Here is a 13,576-nt window from a genome sequence, read left to right as displayed (position 1 = left end):
TCTTTCCCTTTATCCTGACTAGTCTCCCAGTCCCTGACGTTGAAAAACATCCCCACAGCATGATGCTGCCACCACCATGCTTCACTGTAGGGAAGGTGTCAGGTTTCCTCCAAACGTGACGCCTGGCATTCACACCAAAGAGTTCAATCTTTGTCTCATCAGACCAGAGAATTTTCTTTCTCATGGTCTGAGAGTCCTTCAGGTGGCTTTTGGCAAACTCCAGGCGGGCTGCCATGTGCCTTTTACTAAGGAGTGGCTTTCGTCTGGCCACTCTACCATACAGGCCTGATTGGTGGATTGCTGCAGAGATGGTTGTCCTTCTGGAAGGTTCTCCTCTCTCCACAGAGGACCTCTGGAGCTCTGACAGAGTGACCATCGGGTTCTTGGTCACCTCCCTGACTAAGGCCCTTCTCCACCGATCGCTCAGTTTAGATGGCCGGCCAGCTCTAGGAAGAGTCCTGGTGGTTTCGAACTTCTTCCACTTACGGATGATGGAGGCCACTGTGCTCATTGGGACCTTCAAAGCAGCAGAAATTTTTCTGTAACCTTCCCCAGATTTGTGCCTCGAGACAATCCTGTCTCGGAGGTCTACAGACAATTCCTTTGACTTCATGCTTGGTTTGTGCTCTGACATGAACTGTCAACTGTGGGACCTTCTATAGACAGGTGTGTGCCTTTCCAAATCATGTCCAGTCAACTGAATTTACCACAGGTGGACTCCAATGAAGCTGCAGAAACATCTCAAGGATGATCAGGGGAAACAGGATGCACCTGAGCTCAATTTCGAGCTTCACGGCAAAGGCTGTGAATACTTATGTACATGGGATTTCTCAATTTTTTTATTTTTAATAAATTTGCAAAAACCTCAAATAAACGTTTTTCACGTTGTCATTATGGGGTGTTGTGTGTAGAATTCTGAGGAAAAAAATGAATTTAATCCATTTTGGAATAAGGCTGTCACATCACAAAATGTGGAAAAAGTGATGAAGCGCTGGGAATACTTTCCGGATGCACTGTATCTATATATATGTATATATATATGGCACATTGCATCAGAAAGGACAGGATTTATAAGAAGAAAATTTTGGGAGATTGATCCAAAACTGAAAATAATTTTATTCCGTCATATTTCAATGTTCTCACAGTTTTATTGTGATGTGTGCACTATTCTAAGGTTCTATTTGTATGATTTTGTTTATTGGTGAACTTTTATATATTTTCAAAATTCACTACAGAGTATGATGATGATGATGATGATATTGTTTTTTTTGTTTGCCTTTTATATTATTTATAGGGGACGTTCACAAAGTTTCCGCATTTTTTTAACTCTGTTTATTAAGAATTTCAAAAACAAATGACATCACTTTTCTACAAAGTCACCTTCATTTGCGATGCAGTTTCTCCCAGCGTCGTACCAACGTTTTCAATGCCCAATTACTACTTCTCCCTCCCGCCTTCACCGTTTCCAACGAAAATATAAAAGTGCCGAAACTTTTTGAACGTCCCTATTGTTTGTTGTTACACTGTTATGATACAATTCTAGATTTTATAGCTTGCTGGTGTTTTGGAAGTGAACGAATCAGTGATTCAGAGATTCAAATCACTTTGATGAACTGAACAAAATGAATCGAATCACTAAAAAAAGAATCGTTTTGCACCTCACTATCATTGAGAATGAGTTGTACAATTGTTGTTCACTTGTGATTCTCAAACTTAATGGCTTGTTTAAATTATGTATGTTCACTTTATTGCGGTGGGCTGGCGCCCTGCCCGGGGTTTGTTTCCTGCCTTGCGCCCTGTGCTGGCTGAGATTGGCTCCAGCAGACCCCGTGACCCTGTAGTTAGGATATAGCGGGTTGGATAATGGATGGATGTTCACTTTATTATAATAGTTTGTTCTTTCAAAAAGGTTGATATGAATCAGCAGTATGTTTAATATATAATTTAATAGATATAACTAATATTGAATAATTAATTTGCGATTCATTCAATAGGGACCAAAACTCTGAAAGGTTTTTTTTATTTTTTATTAAGGATAGTTTGAAAGAATCTAATCAGAAAAGCGAATCGAAATGCCCATTGGTACTTCTGGCGCCATTGTTCTTTAAACAGCCCCTGGTGTGGTTGAGGAAAACCAGAAGTGTCATCACGGTCTGTTTTGGGACTTGTCTTCCGGTTTGCTGGGAAATGAGAAGAAGGTGTGAATGGTGGCCGCGTTTCCTGAAGTGCTCGGGACGGGTGGCATATCCGAATTAAAGCCCTGTGGGTGCTCCCTATGCGCACACAAGTCACGTGCCATTTTAAATTCTCTTATTGGAGAAATATTTCAAAAGTTTGATGAGAAACATCAATTCATGATCAATTATGTGGTAAAGCAATAATATATTGTTATTAAGCAATGTATCTAAGAATCGCAATATTTCCTTTGGAGTAGTATGTGGATTATTCGTAAATGAAACATTGCGGAGAAAAAATGTCTGCGGTGGGCTGGCGCCCTGCCCGGGCTTTGTTCCTGCCTTGCGCCCTGTGCTGGCTGGGATTGGCTCCAGCAGACACCCGTGACCCTGTGGTTAGGATATAGCGGGTTGGAAAATGGCTGACTGACCAAACTATTTTTGCAAATCAAACGTTAACTCAATAAAACGGTTTTCTGAAACTCTTTTTGTTGGTGGCTTTCTAATTTTGTTGGGGCTTAACAGAACAAACTGTAACCTACCCTCTGTGCGCCATGCAAGTGGAGGTAGCGGCAAGCGCGCAGGCCAGCCGGCTGCAATGCCGTCGCCACTCCACACAAGAATCGCGCACCACGCGTCCCGTGACAACTGATCACGGCCACCAATCTCACGTACCCCTCCGGCTCTACAGCAGTTGAGGGTTCCCTTCTTGTTTCTGCCTCCTTGTGTAAGAATCACATACCGCGCCTGTAATAATAATAATAATAGTAATAATAAAAAAGCACGGAACAGTTATCTTCCATCCTGATCTCCCAAGGCGCCATCAGCCTAATATACAACTGTGACCTGGCGGATTTGTAAAGTGCTGATCTTTGGTAAAGGCGCTATACGCAATAAAGGTGATCTGCGTGATGTGTACTACACGACAACAGCGAGCGGAACAAGATGCTATCAGGATTTAGCCGTTCTCTTTCGAGGTGCATTTGTAAGTACGCCCGGAGGCGAAGGAAGCCGTCGGCTGCCAATGGAGGAGGCGGAGGAAGGGGCCGTAGAGTCGAGTCTTTCACGCTCAGTGCCCTCGGCGCACCGCCCATTCACACAGGTACACTGGATAAGAGGTGCGGAAGTTGCCCCCCCCCCCCCCCATTCGACCCGTCTCCGCCTGCCACAGAAACTCTCGCAGGGCTGATCGACAGCGCAGAACGACTTTGTATCCCCCAACTCAACCAACGCGAAACACCGACTGGACGAGTGAAGGCGCGCGCGGCACCTCGATAGTGAGAGCGAGCGAGCGAGCGCGGGCACGCGCGGCCACCAGGGAGTGCTCTGTGGACGTTTTCTATTTTGTTCACGCTTCGGAGTCCGTTTAGTACATTTATTTACTCGTTTATTATCATCATTATAATTATTTTGAGCTTTTCTTTCATGGAGAAGGGACTTTTTCCCTTGCGCCACGTGCATCGCATTCTTTCTTCGAGAGTGCGCGTGGACACTTTGGAGGCTTTTTGAAGTGCGCGTCTTCGCGATGCTCAAACGTCCAACTTCCATTCCAAAAAAACACAGAGAAACAGCCGTAGATGTATGAAGAAACCCCTATTCAGGCGAAGATGGAAGATCGCCCGAGGTCGCTGACCATCAACACCACCGCCAGCACCGCGCACTCCGACAGCTTCGCCGCCACTTCTCTGTCGTACGACAAACAGTTCATCCGCACTGTACCGGGACTGCTGATGGTCGCCGAGATCGTAAGTACAGCCGAGATTCGGACCCCCTGGGTTATTGGACCCTCCAAATGAGATGGGTGATATACTTTTCATTTGAAAGAGATCGAGAAAAAAGTAGTTTGAGCCAATGATTGATTTTTACTTTGAAAAGAATTATTGTACGCTATAAGCTGGTGTCTTTATTTGTACTCATTTTGTATTTAATAATTCGTTAAATCAATACGTGCATTCACCTGAGAACCTGACACAGCGTTCTGCGCCTTCACTCAGTGAAGGGCGCTATACAAAATAAAATGAATAGAATTAAACTGAGAGCACAATAACTAACCAGTGCCGCAGTTGTCACCAGAAAAAAGCTGATGAGACCGTCAACCAGTGTTTATAGCGCCTTTACCAGCACCCACTGCAAAGTGTCGTTTAATCGTTAAGGCTCTGGACTTCAGACTCTGAGTGTGTGGGTTCAAATCCTGTTCTAGACACAGTGTGACTCTGAGCAAGATCTTTCACTTTAGGGGAAAAACTCAAAGAAATGTGAACTGAGTGCATCTCTCAAATGTTGAGTTAGATAAAGGTGTGCACCAAGTGGTCAGTAATAACACACGGTGTATAAATGTAGGAAATGTCACACTAAACTGGCACAGGGAGACACTTAGAAGTTTAAATCGGGGTGCATTTCTTTGTTCCTTTATTTTCTAAATGTTTCTTTTCCTAAAAAAACATAATAAAATAGAAAATAGTAAGGGCAGCACAGCGGCGTAGCACTTAGCATTGCTTCCTTCTCATAGCTGTGGAGTCCTGAGTTTGAATTCCAACTTGGGCAGTGCTTTCGTCTACGTGGCGTTTTTCTCCAGGTTCTGTTTTTCCTCTCACCTCCTATAAACCTGCGTGTTCGGTTAATGGCATGTTAAGTTAATTGGTGACTCCACATTAGCTCTGTGTGAATCCAATTCAGAGAGAGGCTAAGTGGCAACCTGAAACTGGCTCAGGAGGATGGAATGTGGGTGAGCTTGTGAGATGAACTGGCACTCCATGCTGGGTTAGCTGCTAAATTATGCCTGTTGTTCCTAGGAGATGAGATCACTGCAATCCTGAGCTGTGAAGACAGGCTAGGAAACGCATGGATGGTTGTAATCAGCACGTTGGAGTTCCTTGTTGGTTTTATGTTTTCTTTATGAAAATTTCATAAGGCTTTTTAGTACTAGGGTGTTGTACCGTGTTAGCCATTATGAATGTAGAGAAAATTCAAGCAAAATGACACCTTTTATTGGCTAACTAAAAAGATTACAATATGCAAGCTCTCCAGGCAACTCAGGCCCCTTCTTCAGGCAGGATTACATCTTGCTTGAAGAAGGGGCCTGAGTTTCCTCAAAAGCTTGCATATTGTAATCTTTTTAGTTAACCAATAAAAGGTGTCATTTTGCTTGACTTTTCTCTACATAAGGCTTTTTGTAATATAAAGCATGCAACTAAAGAGTGTTTTATGCCAGGGTTTCATTGTTTCATTGATAAGGGTGAAGCTATTTAGATAGATAGATAGATAGATAGATAGATAGATAGATAGATAGATAGATAGATAGATAGATAGATAGATAGATAGATAGATAGATAGATAGATGTCAAAGGCACTATATGATAGATAGATAGATAGATGTGTAAGGCACTATATGATAGATAGATAGATAGAAATATAGATGTGAAAGGCACTATATGATAGATAGATAGATAGATAGATAGATAGATAGATAGATAGATGTGTAAGGCACTATATGATAGATAGATAGATAGATGTGTAAGGCACTATATGATAGATAGATAGATATATAGATGTGAAAGGCACTATATGATAGATAGATAGATAGTATTTACTATCTATCTATCTATCTATCTATCTATCTATCTATCTATCTATCTATCTATCTATCTATCTATCTATCTATCTATCTATCGGTACACATATATACTGTAATAGGAAAAGCACTATATAATAGATAGATAGACAGATAGATATGAAAGGCACTATATGATAGATAGATAGATAGACTAGATAGATAGATGTGAAACATACTATATAATAGACAGATAAATGTAAAATGTGCTATAGATAGATAGATAGATAGATAGATAGATAGATAGATAGATAGATAGATAGATAGATAGATAGATAGATAGATAGATAGATAGATAGATAGATGTAAAATGTGCTATATAATAAATAGATGTGAATGGCACATTATGATAGATAGATAGATATGAAAGGCACTAAATGATAGATAGATAGATAGATGTGAAAGGCACTATATAATAGATAGATAGATGTGAAAGGCACTATATAATAGATAAATGTAAAATGTGCTATAGATAGATAGATTGATAGATAGATAAATGTAATAATAATACATTTTATTGTGCCTTGAGCATGGGAAAGGCGCTATATAAATAAAATGTATTATTATTATTATACAATGCGCTATATAATAAATAGATGTGAATGGCACTATATTAAAGATCTATAGATAGAAAGATAGATGTAAAAGAAACTATAGATAAATAGATAAGAAAGGCACATTATGATAGATAGATAGACAGATAGATAGATAGATATGAAAGACATTATATGATAGATAGATGGAAAGATAGATAGATAAACTAGATAGATAGATGTGAAAAGCACTATATAATAGATAGATAGATAGATAGATAGATAGATAGATAGATAGATAGATAGATAGATAGATAGATAGATGTGAAAGACACTATATAATAGATAGATAAATGTAAAATGTGCGATAGATAGATAGATAGATGTAAAATGTGCTATATAGTAAATAGATATGAAAGGCACTATATTATAGATCTAAAGATAAATAGATAGAACTTTATTTGTTCCCAAGGGGAAATTTGGCGTTTTAGAGAAGCTCGATAAATAATACGTATTTAAGTCATATTTCTATATCATAACAAAAAATATAACTCTCTCATATAAACACCAGAATGACTACAAAGGAAGAAAATTAAAAAATAAGAAAAGCGTCTGACTTGGCAGTCCCATTGAGGTGCTATACAGGTGTTGCTGTTGGTATAAAGGACCCCCAGTTGCGTTTCTTGACTCACTTCAGCTGAATGATTCGTTGGCTGAAACTCCTCCATGTTGGTGTGTCATGGAGAGAGGATGTGCAGCTTTGTTCATAATGGCACTCAGGTTTGTCCTCATTCTCTCCTCCACAATGACCTCCAGAGGGTCCAGAGTGCATCTCATAACTGAGCCTGCCCCTTTAATTATCTTGTTGATCTGGTGGTCCTCTCTTGCAGTGATATTACCAGCCCAGCACACCACACTGACTATCACAGAGTTGTAGAAGATATGAAGGATGTCACTCCTCACATTAAAGGTGTATCGTCTCCTAATAAAAAAGAGGCTGCTCTGCACTTTCTTATTTAATTCCTTTGTGTTATGAGAGCAGTGTAGACTGTTACTGATGTGGACCCCCAAGTAGTTGTAGTAGTTGACCACCTCTACATCCACTCCATGAATAGTGACTGATCACAGAGACTCCTTAGTGTGGTGAAACTCAATCAGCAGTTCTTTGCTTTTGCTGATGTTAAGTTGGAGACAATTGTCTTTGCACCATCAATCACACTTCACCCCCTGACTCCTCTCCTCTCATCTCAGTACCCCCCATAAGTGCAGAATCATCTGAGAGTTTCTACCGGTGACCTGATCTGCTGTTCTGAGGTGTACTGAGTGGGGAGTCAAGCAGGCAGGCAGGCCTGGTCCTCCTGGTGCTCCAATGTTGCTCACACAGTCCTTGAGCCTCACAAATGGTGGTCTGCCCAACAGATAGTCCATCATCCAGGACACCACTTGCTCATCCACCTGCGTATCTCTGTGCTGACCCCTCAGCAGGGCATTTGCTGTTGTCATTTTCAGATACTCTGTCACTCGCATTGAAAGAAACAGTTTTTATGATGTTTGATGTCACTCTTAATCAATTACACTTTGTGGCTACACCACCAGAAGACTTTGCTTTGTGTTCTTCGTGGACTACGGGGGCGCTCACAAGTCCTACCGAAGTTAGTCTGGCAGACATTACATTTATATGGCGTTTTTCAAGACACTCAAAGCACTTTGCACAGAGAGGGTGGGAGCCACTTCAACCACCACCAATGTGCAGCACCCTCCTGGATGATCTGATTCCAGCCATTTTTCACCACTGCTGTCACCACACATTAACGATTAGACGGTAAAGGGGTGAGAGATAATTAGCCAGTTAGAGACAGGGGATGAGTAGGTGGCCATGGAATAGGTCATGGTGGGTAATTTAGTCTGGATATGGTGATACCCCCTGTTCTTTATGAAGGATGCCCAAGGATCTTCAATGACCATAGAGAGTCAGGACCTTGGTTTTACGTCTCATCCAAAGGATGGCACCCATTTTTACAGAACCGTTTCCTCATCACTGCACTGGTGCCATTGGGATCCACACACAGACCACAGCAGGGTAAGTGCCCCCTTCTGGCCTCACCCACATCTCTTCCCACAGCAACCCAAGCTTTTCCTAGATGGTCTCCCATCCAAGTACTGACCGGGCCTGAATGAGCTTACCTTCAGGTAGATGATCTTGTGGTACGGCTGCTGGTAATAACTGACCCAATGTCCCAAATGGCTTACCTATTAAGATGAGTACCCCTGACTGATAATGTGGGGTGGTTGACCCACACTTCAACGCCGTCACCCCCTGCTCAACTTTCAACACTTCGCATCTTCTACATAGAGTAAGCAGGTCTTCACTACACAACCTCTTGTTTGCCAGACATCTGATGTTCTTGCTGTATATTCTAGTGCTGCCCTTACCAAATGCTCATCTCTCTCCTACCAAGCCTGTTGGGACTCGGACAGCAAGCTGAGGTCCTACTTATAGAGTAGCTGCTTCTGGGGTCTTAAATGCTTTGCAGAAGACCTGAGACCATGTGAAAACTACCTGTGGTGTCCCTCTGTATGCCTGAAGCTCCCATCCAGGATACCGGTGAGCTTCTTTCCAACTAACAGTCCCTCTCCTCTACCATTCATCAGGACCGTGTACATCAGTGCTGCCCCCTGCTGGTTAATGTGCAGAACTCTATGTGCCTTACATTTACACCAGTGGTTCTAAAACTTTATTTTTTCTCACAACCCAATTTTGCCTTATTTGTGTCTTCGTGACCCGTAATCTCCAATGATCTTCACCCCTGGTCCCCGTTGCATAATCGCTGTCTATCGTTACCCAGTAGTGGAGGGGGTTCCCTTTGACAAATTTCCACCGATTGTCATCATTGGTCCCCCTTGGAGAATCATTACTGATTGTTGTGTGTGAGCAATGATGGAGGAATCACGTAAGCTCAAGCTGCCTCTGGTGACCCCTCACATGACATTCCACAAACCATTTGTGTCCCCTTCCCATTCAGCATTGTTGTGATTCATGGCTCAGTGCGGCCCAAGTTCAGCCATCACATGACGCACTGCTTTGCACCATTAACGCCATTTTAAATTACGAGAAGTGAACACATCCATGGGAAGAGGCCAAAGGAGAGACATACCTACTATCTATCTATCTATCTATCTATCTATCTATCTATCTATCTATCTATCTATCTATCTATCTATCTATCTATCTATCTATCTATCTATCTATCTATCTATCTATCTATCTATCTATCTATCTATCTATCTATCCTGCCTACTATACTAAGATTAAAATCTATCTATCTATCTATCTATCTATCTATCTATCTATCTATCTATCTATCTATCTATCTATCTATCTATCTATCTATCTATCTATCTATCTATCTATCTATCATTATACAGTGCCTTTCATATCTATCTATCTATCTATCTATCTATCTATCTATCTATCTATCTATCTATCTATCTATCTATCTATCTATCTATCTATCTATCTATCTATCTATCTATCTATCTATCTATCTATCTATCTATCTATCTATCTATCTATCTATCTATCTATCTATCTATCCCTTACATCTCCAGGGTCCTGGCTTTGAATCCCATTGATGTGTACATGCATGGAGTTTTCTGTGGGGTCTCTGGATTCCCACCCACCTCCCAATGACATGGAAGTTAATTAAGCTGGCATCTTGTAGTTTGGCCCCATGTGAGTGTGGTGGAGCATTTCCATGGACTGATGCCCCGTTCAGAAAAGGTTCCTGCATTGTTCCCAGGGTTGCCAGGTTAGACTCTGGTATTTCTGTAACTTCCAGCTCGACTGAGCAGGTTTGATCATTCACAGAGGTCTTGTATTTGGTGTCAGATGATGATTTAGGAGTCCAAGGGTGAAATGAGGGGTTTAAGTGAGTGGTGTGACAAAGCTGAAGGCCTTAAGCATTCTTGAGTACCCACTGGAAGTTCTGCATTTTCACATGCAGTGCTCCTTGCTCTTATTTGTTCAGCTGCCTTGGCCGTGTCACGTGGTCCATCTTATCTCAGATTTCTCTTGGCCACCCTCACAATTGTACTCCTGACTTGATTGTACATTCTGCCTCACTGACGACGTGCAGTTCAAATGAGGATGGCCTCGCATTCCTTTCACCCCGACATGCCAAGGTAATTTGGTCACACCATACAGCTTTGGTTTTCGTCACTGTTTATTGTCACAAAACTACAACCTGGGCAAGTCCTCCTTTTGGCTCACATTGCTCCTGTGTGGATGTGCCAGTCGGCCGCTTTGACAATGTATGCTCTCTTCACTTGTTCATTGTATTTTTTTGTTAGTCAAATCTGCTCTATGTAAAAACAGTGTTAAATTCAGAATGGAAAAATTCGTATTATGAACAGAGAAGGAAACTCGGATATTTTTCGCGTTTGTTTGACTTTGTGTCAAATAGAAGGAAGGGGTCGGCTGGGCTGAGGAAGTGGATGCTTCCTGTTTTTTTTTTTTATCTCTCACCTCTTCTGCTATCTGAACAATGGCTGTAGATTTTATTAGTGGATTTGGTATGTAAAGGTTGCGCTGATATAAAATCCATTTCATTCCAGGGCCGCTGCTCTGATAGCACTATATCAAATGAAAATTAATATTTTGTTCTTCTTCTGTTCAACTGACCTCACCCAGTCCACCCTCAAGTAGCTGGACTTGTTAAAAATGTTGCTATAAATGCTACAGAAAGACCATTCCAGTGGCTCTCAAAGTGTGGTCCATGGTTGTCCGGTCTGGTAGTCCAGTCCCTAGTCATCTTTCTTCAGTGCTGATAAGGCCTCATGAAATGTTTGAGTGTCTGGTCGGACTTTCTTGCAAATGCTAACATCTTTTCCCTCCACACTCCTTCCCTCTTTGATCCTTTATGGTCGCAGCGATTCCTCCTACTCTTCCTCACTTTCGACATTTCAAAAACTTGGAGTCTCACCACCTTTCCAGTCTGACTCCTCCACTACAGGAAACTCTTTTGTTTAATTCCACCTCAAGAGCCAACCTTTGGAAACAGCAATCCCATAATTCTATGGTGGATGCAGACACGTGCAGATTCTGATGTTTTTATTCTCTAAGTCTGTGTGCCGTAACACCATCTTTAAGGGGAAGAATCATCTGGGACTTTGAAATGCAAGTCCAGCAAGGTTGGAATGTTAGTCATGTCATGCAGACTTTCCTTCCCGGTGGACCTGGGAGGCAAACAATTCAAATAGGGACAAGTGTCTGCCACCCAGACCTGCCAGAAGACAGATGAGGGGTTTTTATAGCTGGTTCACAGGAAGTGACATAGAATTGGCGTTTCCTGGTCCCTTTGGTTGACTCCCAAGCGCATGTGTGTGACACCAGAAAAATGGAGTCAGCATGGTAGCTCATAGGGTAGCACCATACGAGAGTTAGCTTACAACACAGAAAGAGAGAGTGAGGAGTAGTATGAGTTTGACAGACTTCTCTTCTAGCAGGACACCCTTTGAAAGACAAAACCGCAGGATTAACTTAAGTTAAGGAGCTGCTTTTCAACTGACAGGCCTACTCACTCACTATCTGAGTGTGGGTGTCAACTGTTCCTCTTTGAACCCTTGGGTTACTTTGATGCAATCGGGCCCTCAAGGGGGATTCTTATTGCTTTGAAGCGATCGAGACTTCACTGCTATCATTAGAACAATCTGGATGACAACAAAGCTCGCCAGTCCTGTCCACTTCCTTCTTCTAAAATAACATCAAGTCGAGTCCTGAAGGTCCCTAAAGTCCTTCTGTCCACCACACTACTTGGTCTCTTATTCCACGTGTCTGTGGATCTCTGTGTGAAGAAGAACTTCCTAATGTTTGTGTGAAATTTCCCCTTCACAAGTTTCCAGCTGTGTCCCTGTGTTCTTGATGAACTCATTTTAAAGTCACCGTCTCGATCCACTGGACTAATATCTTTCATAATTTTAAACACTTCAGTCATATCCGGTCCGGGTTAGCTCCACTCTCCTTTGTCTCTCCCATGAGCCTCTTCAATCTGAAATTGTCGATAGTCACAAACCGAGATGAGCCGGGCAAATGAGGACACACACAAATATAGCAAGGGGTTAGTGTTAAAAGTGCTCAGGGCTTTTATTTAAATCACAAGAACAAGCGGTGTTGCCTAAAAGTACAGTGCAACAAATGACCTTCAATAAACAGTCAATAAATAAATAAAGAAAGGTGAACATGAAGGTTAAAAAAAATCCGAACAAATAAGCCAGTAAAACGAGGTTAAAATCCAGAGACAGTTCTTTTATATAAATACGAGCCGCAATGCTTCCTTCTAAAACTCCTCTGCATACCCTGCACAGGATCTTGCAGCTGAGGAGACGCCCAACCGACAGGTGCAGTCAACCCTAAACTCCTGGCTCGGGTCCCCATCGGCAGGCCTTTGGCATCCATGGAGTACCATGGCAGACACCGCATACCAGGCCGCTCCTATTCTCTAGCATCAGGCTCCTCTTCCTAAGGCTCGCCCCCGGCCGCTTGCCACATTCTGTATTCCATGGGCCCTCATGATCCTGCCTCTTGGTCTGCCTTTTTTTCTCTGTTCTTCTTTCCTTTTAACCTCCATTCCACTATTCTCTGTTCTTGTTTCTTCTCTCTTTTGCTCTCTCCCCCCCTTCCCTCTGCCATGCAGGCTCCTTTATACAGCGTGATCAGGTGCAGATATCACCCTCTGCCCACTCCAGGGTGTGAATGAGGCACCTGACTGCTCTGCTCGCATTTGCACAGCCAAGCACCACAATCAACTCCAGAGGTGCGTTCTCATGTGCACATCTGCACACATTCTGAGCCTTTACGTACTCGGGAAGCGATTATTTATTTTAAAACTTGCATTGTGCCACAGACCTTTCATCACAGTCTCCTGTGAAGCCTCAGCTCTTTTAATCTTTCTTCATCACTCATCCCCTGTAGCCCTGGAATCAGCTTTGTCGCTCTTCTCTGGACCCTTTCTAGTGTTTTTATGTCTTTTTTGTAGCTTGCAGACCAAAACTGCACACAGGACTCCAGATGAGGCCTCACCAGTGCATTATAAAGGTGGAGCAGAACCTTCAAGCAATTGTGTGGTACAAAGGTAGAATGGAGTAAGACATGGGGTTTTGGAGTTACCCATTATTTGCTTAGGTGAAGTGGGGGCTCTGTGGCTAGGGATATGCACTGGCAATTGGAACGTTGCCTGTTCAAATCCTGTAAACGCACAAAA

At 42.3% G+C, this 13,576-nt stretch overlaps 1 protein-coding gene across 1 annotated transcript in view; it reads left to right on the top strand.

Moving 5' to 3' along the window:
• The first annotated feature begins 3,152 nt into the window (after window positions 1-3,152).
• Window positions 3,153-13,576, top strand: part of cmtm8b (CKLF-like MARVEL transmembrane domain containing 8b) — a 28,626-nt gene continuing 18,202 nt past the window's right edge. The window contains exon 1 of the mRNA XM_028817643.2: window positions 3,153-3,919. Within this exon, the coding sequence (XP_028673476.1) occupies window positions 3,752-3,919 (168 nt within the window). The 5' untranslated portion in view covers window positions 3,153-3,751. The remainder of the gene's footprint in view (window positions 3,920-13,576) is intronic.

This window comes from Erpetoichthys calabaricus, chromosome 13 (genome assembly GCF_900747795.2).
Source record: "Erpetoichthys calabaricus chromosome 13, fErpCal1.3, whole genome shotgun sequence".
Lineage (NCBI taxonomy): Eukaryota > Metazoa > Chordata > Cladistia > Polypteriformes > Polypteridae > Erpetoichthys > Erpetoichthys calabaricus.
This window is presented reverse-complemented; position numbering and strand designations above follow the sequence as displayed.